This window comes from Scyliorhinus canicula, chromosome 3 (genome assembly GCF_902713615.1).
Source record: "Scyliorhinus canicula chromosome 3, sScyCan1.1, whole genome shotgun sequence".
NCBI lineage: Eukaryota > Metazoa > Chordata > Chondrichthyes > Carcharhiniformes > Scyliorhinidae > Scyliorhinus > Scyliorhinus canicula.
Genome location: NC_052148.1, coordinates 208492275 through 208513948, shown reverse-complemented (window position 1 = coordinate 208513948; position 21674 = coordinate 208492275). Strand labels below are relative to the sequence as shown.

The window sequence follows — 21674 nt, the reverse complement described above, 5'->3', positions numbered from 1 at the left end:
GATGACTGAATAGCTTTCTCTTGTTCTTAGATTTTTATTATGATATGGCCAGACACCACATATATGAGATAAAAAATATGACTGCGTACTGACAACATCCTGATGTTCTTTACAAATCCCAGATGCCGAACGCTATATTCCTCAGATTAATGCAGGGCTTTGACATAACTTCTGCTGTTACTTAATTGAAGCTGAATGGCCAGGGTTGAACAGGAATATGGCGTCATCTGCTTGAAAGGCTGAATAAAGCAGATTTTAAAATTATAGCAACACCGTTCCTCTATATTAACAGTTTGAATCACATCTAAATTAGCCAGAATATGAAATGCTGCTGAGCTTTGTTCCAATCTTTGGCACGAAAAATTGAGACATTAGTTGTAATTAATTGTCAAGCTCAACTGCTTATGATCCTTTAACTTCAAGCTTACTGGTGTGGGGAAATCAGGTGCACATTGCTGAATTTCTTGTAGTTTGCTGTTTCCTCAATAAAACTGGATATATTATAAAGATTGTGAAGAAAATGTGGGAGGGGGGGTTGTCAAATTTGCAACCAGACTGAATTGTTGATTGGTTATTTTTCCTCGTTGACAAGAGTCTTGTGACTTGTATTTCTCTGTGGCCCTATTTGCGAGTGGACAATAACTGAATCGTAATAAAGTGGCTGCTAGATCTGCCAATTTACCGCTGCTTTGATGTCTGTTCCAATTCTTGGACTTGAATCCTGAAAGACCAAAGCTCCTGCTCGAAGAAGGCTGGAACAAATGAGTTTCAATGAATGGCATTTCTTCCTGGCGTCAATTTTGGTGGCACCCCACCTGATGATTGCCGTTTTCTGCTTCCCCTACCAAGTGAGGGCTCTGAAATTCAGGGACTGGCCATTTCCAGTGATCCCTAAATGGGAAGTGTCAGGTTGGTGGAACTTTTCGAGAGTTTTTCGCAATTGTTTGTAGGTTTTCTATATCAATAGATATAGAATCTATCTGCAGGTTGTGCACTCTTCTCCACAGTGCTGCTTCTTCCTGTCCCTGAAGAAAAATGTACCTGCTTTTTAAACAGTTGCAGGTAGATTTGCAGCAAGAATATTAATAATTATGGTGACAAAGGACAGCACGGTGGCGTAGTGGTTAGCACTGCTGCCTCACGATGCTGAGAACCCAGGTTCGATCCTGGCCCCAGCTCACTGTCCGTGTGGAGTTTGCACATTCTCCCCGTGTCTAAGTGGGTCTCACCCCCACAACCCAAAAAGATGTGCAGGGTAGGTGGATTGGCCATGCTAAATTGCCCCCTTAGTTGGAAAGAAAAAGAATGGGGTACTCCAAATTAAAATATATATATATTTTTGGTAACAAGGTGGTTCACTGAAATGGTATGAAAGTCAATCTATTCTCTTGTGAAACTATACTGGATAGACCAATATTAAAAATATAAAAGAAGAATACTACAGTTGGTGGAAATCTGTAATAAAAGCAGATAATGTTGGAAATACTCAACTGTACAGGTTGGATCTCTGGACTTTTGACGGGAAAAATTCCAGGCTCAGCCCGTCCACCTCGCGAGAAAGTGGCAACAGCGGCGTGATCTTCGTAGCCGGGGGCAGGTGCAGGCTGCTGATGTCAGGAAGAAGCTTGGCCACAGCCACAGGGGCTATCGGATGTGAAGGCAGGCTGTTTCAAAGGCCTGCCTTGATACTGTGACTTTGGCCCAGTAAAAATAAAAACACGAAAGCCACCACTTGAAAAGTTGGGCTGGATTTTCACTGAATAGGGTTTACTTGGGAGCCTTTTAAAAATGGCAGGCTGATCAAAAGGTCCTCCTCATGGCTCCAAACCTCACTCTACCCACTCATCCTACAAACACTCCCCATGCCCATCTATGTCACCTCATGCTCCACCTCCATGTCCCTCCATTGACCCACTATATACTGTCTAGAACCAATAAACCCTACAATGACAGTACGATGTTTTTGGGGAAAAAAAACTTTAAAAAATAATGCATTTATAGCTTTCTGCTGTGTTTGAAAAAAATAATTTCACTACAAGCTAACAAATGTTGTGAAATTGACAGCAGAGATCAGTAGTTTTAGCTCTCAATCGAGCAGTTTGTTCTCTGACCTGAAAACCCAGACAACCATTATTCTTGTTGAAACACCTGCACCCCTGTGAAAACATTGCTCGATTGATTGATCAGGCTCTCTGAATGCTGCTGACACTTTCACAATGCTTGTTTCAAGGGTCTGTGGTTTTTGTTACTGATACTTTGAAAGGGTCTGGGTGATTGGCACTTTTTTTTTAATATAAATCTTTTTTATTGGCATTTTCAAAATTATATACATTGTTGTTCGTTTTCATTTATTGCACAATCACAAAGGTTCCTTCTTGGGTTTCTCTATTTACTGTCTTGCCGTCTGGCTGTATCAGCCTATAATCCCCCCTACCCCCCCCCCCCCCCAACCCCCTCCAGCTCTTCTCCCCTTGACCCCCCCTTTCCCCTCTTTTTCACTGCTGTTCCCCACATTTTTCTTGAGTTTGTTGCCTTTACCTAGTTAGAATCTCTGCGTCAGTTCTTCCTGTGTTGTGACCTACTGTCAGTGTATAGGTCCCTGACTGTCAATGTCCCCCGTCCTGTCTCCACCTTTTGAAGGTGGCGTTGGTGAGTGCCGGTGTGAATCTGTGGTTATTACAGATGGGGGTTTTGTTGGACATTTTGGTCAGTCTAAATTGCTGCCGTAGTTGGTTCCATGTCTGGAGGGTGGCTATCACCACTGGGCTGCTGGGGTGTTTCTTGGGCGGGGATAGGAGTGCCGCCGTGACGAGTGCCCGGAGGGAGGTTCCCTTGCAGGAGGCCTCCTCCGTGTGCACTCACTCAGCCTCTGGCTCCTTTATCCATCTCATCACTCTTTCCGCCGTCATTGCCCAGTGGTAGAATTGTAGGTTTGGGAGGGCTCACTCTCCCCTGGATTTTGTTTTCTGTAGGACCACCTTTGTGATCCTAGCATTTCCCCCCCCCCTCCCCCCATACAAATGCCATGATTAATTTGTCCAGTGCGTTGCAAAAGGCCTTGGGGATATAGATCGCGATGGATCTTAGTAGGAAGAGGTATCTGGGCAGTACATTCATTTTGATCGTCTGTACTCTTCCTGCCAGGGAGAGTAGGAATGTGTTCCATCTCTGCAGGTCCTTTTTGACTTCCTCTGTCAGACTAGTTAGGTGCCATTTGTGGATCCCCGTCCAGTCATGAGTGATTTGGATCCCCAGGTAGCGGAATTTGTGTCGGCATGTTTAAACGGCAGTCCCACCAATGCTGCCCCTCCCCCTTGTGGGTTCACCGGGAAGATCTCACTTTGCCGATGTTGAATTTGTAGCCCATGAAGGCACCAAACTCTTTCAGGAGCATGATGATTCCTTCAATGCTGCTTTGTGGTCCAAGATGTAGAGGAGCAGGTCCTCCGTGTAGAGAGAGAGACTGTGCTCTCTGCCTCCTTGTTGGATCCCCCTCCAGTTCTGTCTGTTCTGAGAGCGATCGCTAATGGTTTGATTGCTAGGGTGAATAGCAGCGGTGACAACGAACTTCCCTGCCTGGTGCCCCTGTGTAGCTGGAAGTACTGGGATCTAGTGTTGTTTGTTCATATGCTCGCCATGGGAGTATTGCACAGGAGCTTCACCCATGGGGTGAATCCTATTCCGAGCCCAAACCGCCCCAGCACCTCCATAAGGTACATCCACTCGACTCTGACGAAGGCCTTTTCTGCGTCCAGGGAAACGATCACCTCAGGTGCTCTGTCCCCGGATGGGGTCATGATCACGTTCAGCAGGCAGCTGATGTTCGATGTTAGCTGTCTACCTTTGACAAAGCCCGTTTGATCCTCTGCGACGACCTCTGGTATGCAGTCTTCTATCCTTTTGGCCAGGATCTTGGCCAATATTTTGGTGTCTACGTTCAGTAGAGAGATGGGTCTGTATGAACCACATTCAGTCGGTCTTTGTCTTTCTTAGGTATTAGCGAGATTGAGGCTTGTGCTAGCATAGGTGGCAGTGTGCCGCTCGCCAGCGAGTCTGTGTGCGTCTCCCGCAGGTGCGGGGCCAGTGCTGTCGCAAATGTTTTGTAGAAGTCTACCGGGAACCCGTCTGGTCCCGGCGCCTTCCCCGCCTGCATGGAGTTTGTACTCTCCATAATCTCTCCCAGTTCCAGTGGTGCTCACAGGCCCCGTTTTCTGTCCCCCCCCCCCCCCAATGCCCCCCCCCCCCCCCCCTCACGACTGGCATGTCAAGTCCATTGAGGAACTGTTTCATCCCCGAGTCCTCTGGTGGGGGCTCTCAGGTGTACAGTCCCCGGTAAAAGTCTTTGAAGATCTTGTTAACCTTGTCTGGGTCCGTTTCTAGCGTGCCCCTGTTGTCCCTAATTTGTGCAATGTGATTGGCACTCTTATTAGCTTGTAGTGAAGTTGCTTTTTTGAACATAGGAGATTAAGAATGAATTAATTTTAAAGTTTATTGTTACACATTCTACTATCGCTATAGGGTGCATTGGTTCTTTACAATGTAGCATGAGACAATAGATATGGAAGTGTCATAGCTTGGCAAAATGGGTGGGTAGAAGGGCAGAACTTAGCATGGGGGGCCATGAGGAGGATCTTTTGATCAGCCTGCCATTTTTAAAGGGCTCCCAAGTCAACCCCACTCAGTGAAAATCCAGCCCAACTTTTCAAGTGGTGGCTTTTCATCAGAACTGGGAACAATTTCAGTGGATGAACTGGGGGCAGGATGGAAAAAGAAAAAACTGATGACCATTGATAGGCTAGATCATAGAATCACTGCAGTGCAGAAGGAGGCCATTCGGCCCATGGGGTCTGCACCAGCCCTCTGAAAGAGTACCCTACCTAAGCTCATTCCGTCGCTACCTCGTAATCCCACCTAACCTTTGAACACTAAGGGAAAATTTAGTATAGCCAATCAACCTAACCTACACATCTTTGGACTGCGGGAGGAAACCGGAGCACCCGGAGGAAACCCATGCAGACATGGGGAGAACGTGCAGACTCCGCACAGACAGTGACCCAAGGTTGGAATCGATCCCGGGTCCCTGGCGCTGTGTGGCAGCAGTGCTACCCACTGTGCCACCCCAAGGTGGGAGACATGAAATGACAAAAGAGCTGGTGTGGACGAGCACAATCTCACAATGGAACAAACTGCAAAAGGAACTGGTCATGGCCCCATCACTTGAAATCTTCAACATCCATCTTCAGATTATTCCCATTTATTTATTTTTATTATTAACTTAAAAAAAATTTAATTAAGGGGTCAATTAAGTGTGGCTAATCCACCTACACTACACATCTTTTGGGTTGTGGGGGTGAGACCAATGCAGACACGGGGAAAATGTGCGAACTGCACACAGACAGTGACTCGGGGCCGGGATCGAACCATTTATAAGGTTTCATTATCAGGACTACATTCAGCTGGCCATGCCTGGCTTTGTTAGCACTACACCAAATAAATGTTGGCAGAATACGAATGTTAGTCTGTGATGGTGACATGATTAAAGCAAAAGGAGACCACATATATGAGGAAGCCAGTGCATCCTTTAAGCGATGCATCTTGTCCACTTGGACTGGGAGGGGGCAGAATAGATTGGTTGGAGCATAGTCATATGTAACTGCAGTGCAATAAAATACGCCCTGTCTGTGCCTCCTACTGGTTCATTTTAGGCTCTCCTGAAAAGCAGTGTTTGGAATTGAAAACAATCTATAATTGTAAGAAAGAAAAAAAATCTTCCAGTCCATGTATACTGTATTGTAGGCAATCGGGCCATCTTTGTCTCCCCTTAATCTTGACTTAGTGACAGTATATCATGATAAGGATTGAAGTAAGTGATGTAGTGATGGGAAGAATGTTACACAGTAAAGGAGATAACTGCTAACCGATTTAACAAATGCTTAGCAACAGCTGCTATTCATTCTGACAAATTAAAATGCGTGCAGTGTTTGCAAACTTCTGTCTAATAGTATTCTTCAGTTTTGAAAGATGCATAATGCGAACACAGTCTTGCCAATTTTGTGCAAAGGGGGTTTTATATACGACAGAGGTTTAAGCCCAAGCTGCTAATCAAAATGGTTTTCCTTCTTTCTTGCTCTGTAATAGTGGCAGATAAAAGAAAGAAAGAAAATCCAAATCCATTTAATCATGTCAGGACCATCTGTGGATGTGCTGGGTCCCTTCGTCCCTCCAGTATACATTAACCTTTTCCAAAACATAAAAAACTCCCAACATTTGTTGTGCCTTTTACTTGTGCATGCAAATTATGTATTTATGTGTTATAACCTCTTCTGGTGCTGGGCGGCACAGTGGTTAGCACTGCTGTCTCACAGCATCAGGGACCCAATTTCGATTCCGACTTTGGGTAACTGCCTGCGGAGTTTGCACATTCTCCCCGTGTTATCATGGGTTTCCTCCGGGTGCTCCAGTTTCCTCCCATAGTCCAAAGATGTGCAGATTAGGCTGTGCTAAATTGCCCATAAGTGTCCAAGATTTATTGGGGTTACGGGAATGTGGCGGTGCAGTGGGCCTGGATGGGGTGCTCTTTCAGAGGGCCAGTGCAAATTCAATGGGCCGAATGGCCTCCTTCTGCACTGTAGGGATTCTCTGATTCTATGGAATATAACCTCTGGATGCCGGATGGCGTCTTGTACTTTGTACGCACAATTGCTTCACAGCTCCAGGGTCCCAGGTTCGATTCCCGGCTTGGGTCACTGTCTGTGTGGAGTCTGCGCGTTCTCCCCGTGTGTGCGTGGGTTTTCTCCGGGTGCTCCGGTTTCGTCCCACAGTCCGAAGATGTGCGGGTTAGGTGGATTGGCCATGCCAAATTGCCCTTAGTGTCCAAAGTTGCCCTTAGTGTTGGGTGGGGTTACTGGGTAATGGGGATAGGGTGGAGGTGTGGGCTTGGGTAGGGTGCTCTTTCCAAGAGCCAGTGCAGACTCGATGGGCCGAATGGCCTTCTTCTGCACTGTAAATTCTATGACTCTATGACAACCCAAAGATATGCATGGTATGTGGATAGACCATGCTAAAATTGCCGCTTAATTGGAAAAATACAATTGGGTACTCTAAATTAAACAAAAGATATCTGTTCGACCATGTGGGTATCAGAGCTGTGAGCAATTATGTACTGTCTCAAGAGTCACCTTACAATGATCAGTAACCTTGACTGATTGTCCCCTCCTTAATTTAGGTCCACTGAAATCAATTACATAAAAATTGAATGCTGCGGATGCTGGAAATCTGAAATAAACAGAGGAAGTGCTGCAAAAATGCAGCAACATTGGCTGCTTCTTTGCTGAGAAAAACAGTAAAGAATCCAGTATAACTCTTCTTTGGAAAAGATGCCAAATTCTTCAGGCATGCCCAATGGGTTATGTTTTAATAAGTCATGCAAGGACACCTTTTTCAGTTAATAAATAGAGGCATAGCGCAGTCTCCTGAATCCGCTTGGAAATCTTCAACATGGTGAAGACAGCTGTGTAAATGGTTTTCTGCCAGCCAGCTGTCTGGTTTACCAGTTATCATTCTACACATGCTGCGCACCATTCGTCTAACAGTTTCAAAGCAGCACTGATGTGTAAAATTGGTGCCTCAGTGAACTTAATGCACGTTTTCCCCTCCCCTTCAACACCACGTTCCATTGAACATCTGTAGATGTGCAGAAGCAAACTAGCCAGGACACTCTGTGACATGCCACAGGTCTGTTTTCACATTTGTGTGTGTCTTGAAACTACTGAACAAGTTGATCCAGAAAGCGACGAGATGCTTCTTAATCCACAGTATTCCTCCGTGAATAGTGTAAAAACATTAATAATTCTGGCTTCTCTGTCGCACCATGAGGGTGGCGTCTAATGACTTCATATAGGCTCTGTTAATCCTCCCGTGTAGTTTTACTGAAATAAATCTGTTTGAAAAGGGCTTTGTCACCATGGTGAAGTCTCTTTGTTGAGTTTGTTTGCAGGCAGGTGTGTGATGACGCCATTGCCACTGGCATTGTGGCTCTGCCAACTACATCTGCTGCTGTTACAAATGATTTTTCAAAAAATGAATTTTGACAATACGCTCTGTGTGTTAATCCAATGAAGGGGGCAGAACTTTCCCGCCCAGCAAGGTCCTGATGCTGACCTCCATTTGGTGCTGATCGGTCGGGTGATGGGAGGGTTAATCGAGTTAGGCTTAATGCTGTGATTTACAAGGAGAAAGCTGCTCAAGCTTCTCACACCCGCTTGCAATCCATGCACCCTGTTTGGAATGGCTGTCAAGTGAGAGAAGGATTGGGCTTGGATGTGATGCAACTTCCCTGCAGTCAAGCAGTCTGCCGACTGTAAGGTTCATATATAAATAATGGATACTTGGGATGAGATGAAGAATAAAAGATCCATTTTCACATAGCATCCCAGAATGCTTCATGTGATTTGAAGGGTCCTGACTGTTTTGTGGGCAACCACAGCCAAGGGTAGTGACTGTTGTTATGTGGGCAAACACAGCCAAGGGTAGTGACTGTTATGTGAGCAAACAGCCACTTTTTTCACAATGTTAGTCTGTGATGCAGGCACTATTAAAGCAAAAGGAGACAAACAACAAGGACATGTATGATCTTTTCTTTGTTATGCAGTATTATTTGGGTTGTGGGGGCAGGTTGGGGGGGGGGGGGTGTCGAACAGGGTAACCGGAGAATGCTCCTTCGACTGCCCTTCCATTGCCGGAATATCTCACCCAGATACTAAGGATAAGCCCTCAGAATTCCTCCTACAAATTGGTGTTTAAGGACAACAGAGATATTGACTTTTGGACTGATCTAGTGGGGAAACGTATTCATAGCTGCTTCTGAGCCAGAGCCATTGCACAGAGCATCCTGCAGTGAAGCAGCATTACTCTACTGAGTTTTGAATGTCAGATGTGGCGGACGGGCAACGTACTAATATTGCTGAAGCTTTACATCCGGGCAAAAAACAAGAATGCCAACTTTTTCATGATCACAACAATTTATATGACAAACGGAAAGGATGCTGATTGCTTGGCAACTGAGCTCTGATAGGCCGAGGCATTGCCATGGAGAACACAATAGGCAGTTATAGGCGCCCAAGAACATGGCTAGTTCTAAAATGGAGCAAGGCTTGAAAATATTCCCTTCGTTTGCAGAGAACGGGCCTCCGCCTTTGAATGTATGTTGTTTCTAACAGATGTAAATGAGCCTGTCTCTGTTTCACTCTTCAGCAATATTCAAGCTTTTAAGTGGTGCTGATCTGGTGTTGGAAGGTACTGCAATTAGGCGCAATGCTGTGATTTACAAGGGGAAAGTTGCTCAAGCTTCTCACACCCGCTTGCAATCCATACATCCTGCCTGAAATGCATGCATATGGATGTCAAGCGAGAGGTGGTGTGGGCTTGGATGTGATGCAACTTCCCTGCAGTCAAACAGTCTGCCCACTGTAAGGTTCACATATAAATAATGGATACTTGGGATGAGATGAAGAACAAAAGATCAATTTTCACATGAAGCATTCTAAGATGCTATGTGAAATACCTGAGACAGAAGTACAAATATTAAAGGTTGTATTGGGTGCTGTGGTTTAAAGGACAGCATCACTAATCATAGAATCGCTACAGTGCAGAAGGAGGCCATTTGGGCCCATCGAGTCTGCATCGACCCTCCAAAGGAGAACCCTACCGAGGCGCACCCCAAAACCCCCCCAAACCTTTTGGACACTAAGGGGCAATTTAGCATAGCTCATCCACCTAAGCTGCATATCTTTGAACTGTGGAAGGAAGCCAGAGCACCTGGAAGAAACCCACAGAGACATGGGAAGAATGTACAAACTCCCGAGAGTCATCCAAGGTCGGTGAATGTTCGTGGAGTACTTTCCCCCAGGAATAGTATGTTTCTTGGTTATCAGACCCTCAGAAAAAGGCCAAGATTGGGCTGAAGCAGCAGCAGAAAAAAGCCTCTACAAGCAGGCAGGCGGGGGAAGGGCCAGCTCAGATTTCTCAAGCTGACTTGAGGGCCTTTATGAAAGCTGAATTCTAGCAGCAGTCGACGCTGTCCCGACGAATCCCAGTGGGGGAAGGTGTCTAGAGGAGCATTCCCCATAATTTATGGTGCTCACCCGGAGTGGGGCAAAGGAGAAAGCTGCAGCAGCGCCCCAAGAAAAGCAGGGGAAGAAAGACAAAATGGCGGCCGGCGGAACACCCGAGGACTGGTGGCAGTGGGCGCAGGAGCAGCAAGCCTCTCTTCTGTGCTGTTTTGCTGAGCTGAAGGCTGAGTTGCTGGACTCCCTGAATGCAACTACAAACGAGCTGCTTGGGACACAGGCGGCCCAGGAAGTGTCTATTCGGGAGTTGCAGCAGCAGGCCGCTGAGCGGGAGGAGGAGGCCGTGGTCCTCGTGTGGAAAGTGGAGTTGCACGAGGCACTTCACAAAAAGTGGCAAGACCGCTTGGAGGAGCTGGACGTTCGCACGAGGCGAAAGAATTTGAGGATCCTGGGCCTGGCGGAGGGGCTGGAGGGGTCGGATCTCTCGTCGTACGTGACCACGATGTTGAGCTCGTTGATTGGAGCGGGGTCCTTCCATTTGCCCCTGGAGCTTGAGGGAGCTCACAGAGTGCTGGCCAGGAGGCCTAAGGCAAATGAACCCCCGCGGGCGGTGCTGGTGCGGTTCCATCGATTTAGTGACCGGGAGTGTGTGCTGCGCTGGGTCAAGAAAGAGAGGAGCAGCAAGTGGGAGAATTCGGTGGTGCGAATCTACCAGGACTGGAGTGCGGAGGTGGCTAAGCGGCGGGCCAGGTTCAACCGGACGAAGGCGGTGCTTCATGCCAAGCAGGTCAGATTTGGAAAGCTGCAGCCTGCGCGTCTGTGGGTGACATATAAGGACCGGCACCACTACTTCGAGTCCCCGGAGGAGGCGTGGGCCTTTGTACAGGCGGAGAAGCTGGACTCGAACTAGGGTCTGGGGACACACTATGGCCGTTGCTGTTTTCGCTGTTGCTGTTCTTCAATTTTGACACGTGTTATTTTTATGCTGGTTTTCTTTTTGCTCTGTTTCCGGGTGGGTTTGTCTGTTGGGTATGGGTGTGGGGTATGTGGGGAACATTGGGGGTATGTGCTTTATATGTTCTCTTCTGTACGGGGCTGGGGATTGGGGTGAAACTGGATTTTGAGGAGCTGCGTCGGAAGGGTGGGGTGTGGCAGTGTGAAAGCGCGGGCTTTCCTCTGGTTTCCCGCGCCGCAGGGCAGGGGGGGCGGAGCTGGCGGTGGGGGCGTGGCCTTGACTGGTTTTCTTTCCCCCGCTGAAGCGGTGCCAAGGAGGTGTGGCAAGAGGGGGATGACCCCATGCCGGGAGGAGATGGGTTTTGGCGGGAGCTGCCGGGTCAGCAGAAGTCAGCTGATTCACGGAAGTACCATAGAGGGTGCGTCGCGGCTAGGAGGGGTCCTAGCCTGGGGGGGGGTGGGGGGGGATACCGGGTTGCTGCTGGAATGGCCAGGAAGGAGCTGGTGTGGGCCGGGGGGTAGAGGAGAGGCGTTATCGCCATGGGTCAGGCGGGGCGAGCTGGCCTGGGGCGAGCAGTCGATAAGCTATGGCTAGCCGGCGGGGGAGAGGGGCAGGTTGCCCTCTGATCCGGCTGATTACCTGGAACGTGAGGGGGCTGAATGGGCCGGTTAAGAGAACTAGGGTATTTTCTCATCTGAAGGGGCTGAAGGCGGACGTGGCTATGCTCCAGGAGACCCACTTGAAGATGGCGGACCAGGTTCGTCTGAGGAAGGGGTGGGTGGGGCAGGTTTTTCACTCAGGATTGGACGCGAAGAACGATTCTGGTGGGGAAGAGGGTGGCGTTCGAGGCGGCTGAGGTGGTGTCAGACAAGGAGGGCAGATATATTATGGTGAAGGGTAGGCTGCAGGGAGAGAAGGTGGTGCTGGTTAATGTATATGCCCCGAATTGGGATGATGCCGGCTTCATGAGGCGCTTGTTGGACCGCATTCCGGACCTGGAGGCGGGGGGCCTGATCATGGGGGGAGACTTTAACACAGTGCTGGATCCCCCACTGGACCGGTCCAGTTCAAGGATGGGTAGGAGACCGGCGGCGGCCAAAGTGCTGAGGGGGTTTATGAACCAGATGGGAGGGGTGGATCCCTGGAGGTTTGGGAGGCCGAGAGCGCGGGAGTATTCCTTTTTCTCCCATGTCCAAAGGGTCTATTCCCGAATAGATTTTTTCGTCCTGAGCAGGGGATTGATCCCGAAGGTGCAGGATGCAGAGTATTCGGCCATAGCGATTTCAGACCATGCTCCGCACTGGGTTGATCTGGAGATGGGGGAGGCGCGGGACCAGCGCCCGCTCTGGCGCCTGGATGTGGGGATGCTGGCTGTTGAGGAGGTGTGTAGGAGGGTCCGGGGAAGTATTGAGGGGCATCTTGATACCAACGACACGGGGGAGGTCCAGGTGGGGATAGTTTGGAAGGTTCTGAAAGCAGTGATCCGGGGGGAGCTGATCTCCATCCGGGCCCATAGGGAAAGGCGGGAGAGGAAGGAGAGGGAGAGACTGGTGGGGGAGCTCCTGGACGTGGACAGGAGATACGCGGAGGCACCAGAGGAGGGGTTGCTGGGGGAACGGCGTAGTTTGCAGGCCAAATTTGACTTGTTGACCACCAGAAAGGCGGAGACACAGTGGAGGAGGTCGCAGGGCACGGTATATGAGTATGGGGAGAAGGCAAGCAGGATGTTGGCGCATCAGCTCCGCAGGCGAGATGCGGCTAGGGAAATTGGTGGAGTGACGGATAGGGGTGGGAATGTAGTGCAGAAGGGGACAGAAGTAAATGGGGTCTTTAGGGACTTCTACGAGGAACTGTACTGGTCAGAACCTCCGATGGGGAGAGGGGGGATGGAGAGCTTCATGAACAGGCTGTGTTTCCCATGGGTTCAAGAGGAGCTGTAGAGGGGCTGGGGGCGCCGATAGAGTTGGAGGAGCTAGTCAGGGGGATTGGACAAATGCAGTCAGGTAAGGCGCCGGGGCCGGATGGGTTCCCGGTGGAATTTTATAAAACGTATGCGGATCTGGTGGGCCCCCTGTTGGTGTGAGCCTTCAATGAGGCATGGGAGGGGGGGCTTTGCCCCCGACTATGTCGCGGGCACTGATCTCTCTGATCCTGAAGCGGGATAAGGACCCCTTGCAGTGTGGATCATACAGGCCTATCTCGCTCCTCAATGTTGACGTTAAGTTGCTGGCGAAGATCCTGGCCACCAGGATAGAGGACTGTGTGCCAGGGGTGATACACGAGGATCAGACAGGATTTGTCAAGGGACGGCAGCTCAACACGAATGTGCGGAGACTGCTAAATGTTATTATGATGCCGGCAGTGGAGGGGGAGGCGGAGATAGTGGTGGCGCTGGATGCAGAGAAAGCGTTTGATAGAGTTGAGTGGGGGTACCTGTGGGAGGCGCTGGAGCGGTTCGGATTCGGGGAGGGATTCATCAAATGGGTGAGGCTGCTCTACGCGGCTCCGATGGCAAGTGTAGTTACCAATGGAAGGAGATCGGAGTACTTTAAGCTCTACCGTGGGACCAGGCAGGGGTGCCCCCTGTCCCCTTGCTCTTTGCATTGGCGATTGAACCTTTGGCTATGGCGTTGAGGGAGTCAGGAAGATGGAGGAGTCTGGTGTGGGGTGGGGAGGAACATCGTGTATCGCTGTATGCGGACGACCTGCTGTTGTATGTGGCGGATCCAGAAGGGGGAATGCCGGGGGTGATGGAGCTGTTAGCGGAATTTGGGGGCTTCTCGGGCTATAAGTTAAATTTAGGCAAGAGTGAGGTATTTGTAGTACACCCGGGTGATCAGGAGGAGGGAATTGGGAGACTCCCATTTAAGAGGGCAGTGAAGAGTTTCAGATACCTGGGGGTGCAGGTGGCCAGGAGTTGGGGGACTCTTCATAAGCTTAATTTTACCAGGCTTGTGGAGCAGATGGAGGAGGAATTTAAAAGGTGGGACATGGTGCCGCTATCGTTGGCGGGTAGAGTGCAGTCCGTCAAAATGACGGTTCTCCCAAGGTTCTTGTTCCTTTTTCAGTGTTTGCCCATCTTTATCCCTAGGGCCTTTTTTAGAAGGGTGACTAGCAGCATCATGAGCTTTGTTTGGGCGCATGGGTCCCCGAGGGTGAAGAGGGTCTTCTTGGAGCGGGGTAGAGATGGGGGGGGGGGGGCTGGCATTACCCAATCTCTCAGGGTATTATTGGGCGGCCAATATGTCGATGGTGCGCAAGTGGGTGATGGAGGGGGAGGGGGCAGCATGGAAACGGATGGAGAGGGCGTCCTGTGGAGATACAAGCCTGGGGGCCCTGGTAATGGCGCCGTTGCCGCTCCCTCCTATGAGGTATACCACGAGTCCGGTGGTGGCGGCTACCCTCAAGATTTGGGGGCAGTGGAGGCGACATAGGGGAGAAGTGGGGGGCTCGATGGAGGCTCCGTTAAGGGGGAACCATAGGTTCGTCCCGGGGAACATTGATGGGGGATTTCAGGGTTGGCATAGAGCGGGCATCAGACAGCTGAGGGACCTGTTTATTGATGGGAGGTTTGTGAGCCTGGGGGAGTTGGAGGAGAAATTTAGGCTCCCCCCGGGAACATGTTCAGGTATCTGCAGGTAAAGGCATTTGCTAGGCGGCAGGTGGAGGGATTCCCTTCGCTTCTCGCGAGGGGGGTGAGCGACAGGATGCTTTCGGGGGTCTGGGTCAGAGAGGGGAAGATATCTGATATCTACAAGGTTATGCAGGAGGCGGAGGAGGTGTCAGTAGAGGAGCTGAAAGCTAAGTGGGAGGGGGAACTGGGGGAAGAGATCGAAGACGGGACATGGGCTGATGCTCTGGAGAGGGTTAATTCTTCCTCCTCGTGTGCGCGGCTTAGCCTCATCCAATTCAAAGTGCTGCACCGGGCCCACATGACTGGGATGAGGATGAGTAGGTTCTTTGGGGGTGAAGACAGGTGTGTCAGGTGCTCGGGGAGTCCAGCGAACCATGCCCATATGTTCTGGGCATGCCCGGCACTGGAGGAGTTCTGGAAGGGGGTGGCGAGGACGGTGTCGAGGGTGGTGGGATCCAGGGTCAAGCCAGGAGCAGCAGCAACCCGGGGGAAGGGGGAGGGAAAAGGGGGGGGGGGGGGCGGACAATGACTATGTTTGTTTGTTTATTTAATTTTAATTTATTTTTAAGTTCTTTTGTTGTTCATTGGGGTTGGGGGGGGGTGGGGGGATGTGATACATGCGTCGATACGGTCTGGGGGTGTTACAGTTATTATGGGTTATTTTGTTGCATTTCATTGTTTGTCGTTGTGTTTTATATTTTCTGTATAAAATTCCAATAAAAATTATATTAAAAAAAAAGAGGCACAAATTTAAGATCATCATAAAATGAATTGAAGAGGAGATTAAAACAACAGATGGTGGCTGGAATGTGAAATTTTCTGTTGCCTTAATAGTTAAAATCTGCATTTCTCTTTTCTTCTGTTGACGCAAAGCCAATAAATTCTATTACAAAGGGATTAAAATATTGATTGAATATAGAAATAGTAAAAGGCATGGAGCTGACTAATAGGATTGAACCAGGTTTTTCATATGGTGCAGACATGATGGGCTGGCTAGCCTATTTCTATAAGATGTGATGGTCTTGGGACCAGCAGGTTAATGAAGCATGGGGTGGCATAGTGGGCATTACAGCCAAGCTCAACTTTGTCCTAATGCAATACCCACCAAATGGCACCTTCACCAGAGGTCACTGAATGGCAAATGAGGTATGGAAGCCTTTGACCCTGTGACCATCTTTGTCTTGGCTTAACAGTACACAACATCACAACATGTGACACATTTGCCCCTTTTGCCATTTGAATGCTGGTTTTTAACTGAAATCTGATATTCTCTCAACAAACCTGATGTTTTTAGATTGATTTTGTGAATGTTGGCATAGATTAGGATTTTGTGCTGCTTTCATTTACTGTTCAATTCACTCACACTTTGCATTTCTTCTGTGCTTTGCAGGTGATCTTGATTCTCACAAAACTCTTCCATTCAGATATGGGGAAGGTTCTGGAAAGTTCTCTGTGGAGGTGAGTCACCTTTTGTTTATTTTATGGAGAAGTGCCAGCAAAAATGAACGTGTGCAGCTTTCTGAGCGAAGAGGATACCAGTACAGGAATGACAATATGAACAGATGGTTGGAAGCCTGGCTTAGACTCTTGCTATTTGCTTGCCTTAATAGGGAAAATCTGCATTTCTCTTTTTTTATTGAATCTTGCAACAAATCCCACAAGGGATTGTAAGATTTGAATCTGAAGATTGAGCAATAACAATTTTTGCAAAACAAAAATTGTGTTGGATTACCCTTTCAACTTGTAAACCAGCTGATCAGGTCACTTGTGAGAAGTCTTATGATTCATCTCTGTCAGTAATTGTTGACAGTACTTTCATGGCTTCTTCGTTTGTGACTGGTTTCTAATAAAGCTGTCAGGCACAAGAATGATCACTGCATTCAGCAATGCTGATACATGACTTCAAGACACTTTAATGACATGCCCCCATTATGCCATCAGGTTACCGCCAATGGTAAAACCCCGTTCATGGCAATAAACAAGAAACACCTGAATTTATATAATGCCCTTTGTGACTTCAGAATATCCTAAAATTCCCCACAACAAATGAAATACTCTTTGAAGCATGCTCATTTTATAATGAAAGAAAAGCGACCGCCAACAAGCACAGTGGGTTAAACAGCTGGCTTGTAATGCAGAACAATGCCAGCAGCGCGGGTTCAATTCCTGTACCAGCCTCCCCGAACAGCACCGGAATGTGGTGACTAGGGGCTTTTCACAGCAACTTCATTGAAGACTACTTGTGACAATAAGCGATTATTATTATTTTATTATTATTATTATTACATTAATGTCCTTCAAAAAGCAATACTGGAATGACTGAATGTCTTTAATGATCATGGTTGAGGGATAGATATTGGCCACGAGACTGGGAGAACTCTACACTTTTCTTAAAATGTTGCCGTGGGATCTTTTACTTCAATATTTCATCCAAAACAATAGCGTCTCTGACAGTCTCAGGAATGAGTTGAGAAACTGAAAGTTGCCAAAGTCCCAGTGGACCATAGGCTCTTTGAGAGCCTGAGGGTCACCGCACCTCAGGCGAGGGACAAGGTTGAGAAGACGGGACCTTCATGGTAACGTCAGCCAGAACGGGAATTGAACCTGTGCTGTAAGCATCGCTCTGCCTCAGACACCAGCCATTCAGCCAACTGAGATAACTGACCTCCCATCTTGAAACTACCCCTTATGACTGAACAGTGAGAGTGCTACTACTGAGCCATGGCTAGCACCAATCTTCATTATAAGCCACAAGCAGCCAAGCACTTGAAAGCTGAATTTCACTGGCTACCTCCAATTGAAAATGCCTGTGATCGTGAATTTAAACAGTGTGTACTTGTTACATCTAACTCTGGTCCAACCATACTGAGGATTCACAGAAGGTGGGTTTAAAGCCTGTGGAATCATCATCACAAGATTCGGAAAGGTTTATGGCCAAACTAGCAAAGTCAAAAGCGGAACATTTTTGCTAACTGTGAATCCTGTGCACAGGCAGTTCCTGGTCACCATCAAATCTGTTCCTTGTCATACACAACAGAAACCAGCACAATTGTTAATTGACATCCATGATTATTGAAATCCAAGAAGAAACTAAGCTGTTATTTATAGTTTGTTATGTTCACCGGAAGTGGTTCTGCAGTGTATTAACGTTGCCAGCACCTGTTGAGTCGCATTGCACTCCTCTGAGGTAAGTGAGGTGTTCACAACTTATGTTTGTGAATGAATGTTTCTGAGGGTGGGCCTTGAAAGGTATTGTAGGAGGGTCTCTACAAGCCAGCAATTAAAAACCATTTTGCTGGCATTTGTTCACTCCTAGCCAGAACAAAATTCTGACACATTCGGGAGAAACCACCGTTAAAGCATCTTGTTCATATGGCAGCATTGTCGCTTTGCTCGTTGGACTAGCGGTATGATTCTCACTTTGGGTGTCTCGGTGTCGAAATTTGCGAGAGGTCCCGAGTTCATATCCCGGACGAGCACTTTGATGAGGTTTTCTGTTGGTCAAGGGACATATTTTGGACAATGAGAGCCTTTTTCCTCGGATGGTGATGTCTAGCACGAGGGGGCATAGCTTTAAATTGAGGGGAGATAGATATAGGACAGATGTCAGAGGTAGGTTCTTTACTCAGAGAGTAGTAAGGGCGTGGAATGCCCTGCCTGCAACAGTAGTGGACTCGCCAATACTAAACGCATTCAAATGGTCATTGGATAGACATATGGATGATAAGGGAATAGTGTAAATGGGCTTTAGAGTGGTTTCACAGGTCGGCTCAACATCGAGGGCCGAAGGGCCTGTACTGCGCTGTAATGTTCTATATTCTATTGTCAGGTCAGCTTCTTTGCTCAAACAATTGTTGCCTCTGCATTCACAAGTCTCCTACCACATCTTAAGGATGGATCTCAGACCTTCTGGAATGAGCAATGCTGCCTCCTTTACCTCAGTGCACTGGAGTTGGGATTGCAAGCATCAGCTGTGCTATGGGGATAAATGCATGTCCAGAAAGATTTGTCATTTGACCACTTCACACTGCCATTGGCAGCAGCTCTGGCTTCATAGCAGCGTGGGAAAACCAACAAGGCAGCCCTGTTTCATCTAGAATGCTACAGGCCCATTAAAAGAGGTGGTTTTCACTGGAACCTCTGCCCTCATGACATGTAAACAGCTGAGGATGGGATATTGATCAGAAAAGGGTCTGGTTTAGCATACTAGGCTAAATAGCTGGCTTGCAATGCAGAACAAGGCAGCAGCGCGGGTTCAATTCCCATACCCGCCTCCCCGAATGTGGCGACTAGGGGCTTTTCACAGTAACTTAATTGAAGCTTACTTGTGACAAGCTATTATTATTACTATTATTATTATATGAACTGGCAGAAATTCGAAGGGGTGTAATATCGGAGGTAATGGGTTGATCCCCTGTTATGCACAGAGTTATCTGTTGCATTGAAGACAACGAGGAAAATTAAGTGTGGTGCATCATGGACAGCCAATCTGATAGTGCACATTTATGCCCTGCAGAAGTTTATAGCATAATACAGCACAAAAGGAGGCCTGTTCACCTATGTTGAAAGAGCTATCCAATTAGTCCTATTCCCCAACCCTTTTTCCATAGCTGTGCAAATGTTTCCATTCCAAATATTTATCCAATTCTCTTTCGAAAACTACTATTGAATATATTTCCACCCTTTCAGGCAATGCCATTTGGCAGTGTTTGCTTTCAGATTGGCACATAGACAGGATAACAACACTAACATTGTTGAAACGGGTATGTTGAGCTTTAATACAGCTGTGGAAACAAACAGTGCAATACAGTGATACAGAATGGCTGCATCCACTAGGGGACCCAGACTCCCAGCCACCAATGGACAATAAAATAAAGTGGCATGATTTATTTATTTCTCTCTCTCACTTCTACATCACATACCCATTCTGTGTTAACTAATACCAATATGGAAATTGCTGGAAAATCTCAGCAGGTCTGGCAGCATCTGTAAGGAGAGAAAAGAGCTAACGTTTCGAGTCCAGGTGACAAAGGGTTATCTGGACTCGAAACTTTAGCTCTTTTCTCTCCTTACAGATGCTGCCAGACCTGCTGGGATTTTCAAGCAACTTCTCTTTCGGTTTCAGATTCCAGCATCTGCAATCATTTGCTTTTATCCTGTGCTAACTAATGATGCCAAGAAAATCAAACAAGGTAAATCCATGAACGCATCTTCCTCATCTCAAAATGCACTGACAAATGCACATATGTTCCCTAAGAATGCAACATCATCAATGTAAGAAACAGAAATGTCTCTGTGAAAAGCAGTCCAAATTCATGCACAAGAATTGCATCACATGGTGTACGTACTGGCACACAAACACATTTCACAGGGTGAACTATCCTATAGTCACTGAGACTTATTCAATACCCAAGTACCAGCATCAGTCCAGAAGTATGACATCTGCTGGGTGGTCTGGGGAGGTCTTTGACAAGTAGAGCGTCTGAAAATAGGCAAAGGTGGAACAAGGCTATTGGTCCGTGTGGACTCGACTTTCGGGTCACAAGTCTGGGCTGGGGACTGCAAGACTGGAGTTAGCGGTAAAGGCCATGGCTCTAGATCAGATATCAATGTCTCCACCTTGGGGAGGCAGCTCAAGAATTCATCCTGAAGTCCGTGATTGAGACAGGAATTTGAGGTGACACGGTGACGCAGTGGTTAGCAGTGTCCGTGTGGAGTTTGCACATTCTCCCCGTGTCTGCGTGGGTTTCTCCCCACAACCCAAAGATATTCCAGGTAGGTGGATTGGCCACGCCAAATTGCCCCTTAACTGGAACAAAAGAGAATTGGGTGCTCTAAATTTATTTTAATAAAAGACAGGAATGTAGGATCCATTGTGTGGTTGAGCCAATATCTGAGACTTCTGACACCACTGGAGCTGCGGATGGCAGAGATAGCTCAGCTGGTATGTTGGGGTTTTCAGGGACAGGCTGGATGGTTGGGTTCTAGGACCATGACCTGAAGTGGAGCAGATCACAGAACCAGTGCAAATGGAAAGGACCTCAATTCGATTCATTGTGCATCAGAGCTGGGAACGAAATTTGTTAATATTGCCCAAGCCTCAATTGATGGCAGTAACCAAATAGCATTGGCTAGTTGCGCTTGATACTAAGATAGATTAGTCCACCAACATCAACTAAGCGATTTTCATTTCATCTACACATTGGTGAATTGGTGTCTCTGTGTCCATAAAGGAGAATGAAAACCTGAGTTGAATTGTGCAGTGGTGATGCATAGGGCAAAGTTGTGATAGGGTCTTCATGTGGGTCGTGGCATGGGAGCTTATCCTTCAATTCCTGTACTGTATACTCTGTTACTGGGTTCTTGTTGGGATTCTTTGATCTCCCAAGTTCAATTGCAATGTGGTGTTCCTGAAGCAGCTTGTCTCCTACCAGGGCAGAAAATCCAGGGGCAAGATCAGTCCACATGACAGCTAGCGAACCAGCTAATGGGTGGAACTCCATGACTAACTGGAGGACACATACTCAAACAACCAAAATGAATTGTTGTTCATTCTTGAAATTGTCAACAACAAATGAGGTTCTAACTACCTTTAGACGGTCACTTGAAGACTAGGGGACTTGTGAGTGTATTGTGCCAATGATCTGAAGGGTTTCGCAAGTATGTCAGCTAGTTGTAACCCATTCAACGGAAGCATCAATGTCAAATGTAGAGAAATATTGAGGGGGGGGGGACCAATTTGAGCTGAAGACATGACAGATGACCAAGAGGATTGGCGGAGCTGCTGATAGTGCAGAGGATAGTCAGAGGATACAACAGGATACAGATAGATTGGAGACTTGGGCACAGAAATGGCAGATGAAGTTTAATCTGGACAAATGCGAGGTGATACATTTTGGAGGATCAAATCTAGGTATGAATTATACTGTGAATGGCAGAACCCTTAGGAACATTAATATACAGAGGGATCTGGGTGTGCAAGTCCACACTTCCCTAAAAGTGGCAACACAGGTGGTCA

At 47.7% G+C, this 21674-nt stretch overlaps 1 protein-coding gene across 5 annotated transcripts in view; it reads left to right on the top strand.

The window, feature by feature from the left end:
• Positions 1-21674, top strand: part of sorcs2 (sortilin-related VPS10 domain containing receptor 2) — an 840628-nt gene that overhangs the window by 149995 nt on the left and 668959 nt on the right. For all 5 annotated transcript variants that reach the window (XM_038792097.1, XM_038792096.1, XM_038792100.1 and 2 more), the window contains exon 2: positions 16047-16114. In XM_038792097.1, coding sequence (XP_038648025.1) covers positions 16047-16114 — 68 coding nt within the window. The remainder of the gene's footprint in view (positions 1-16046; positions 16115-21674) is intronic.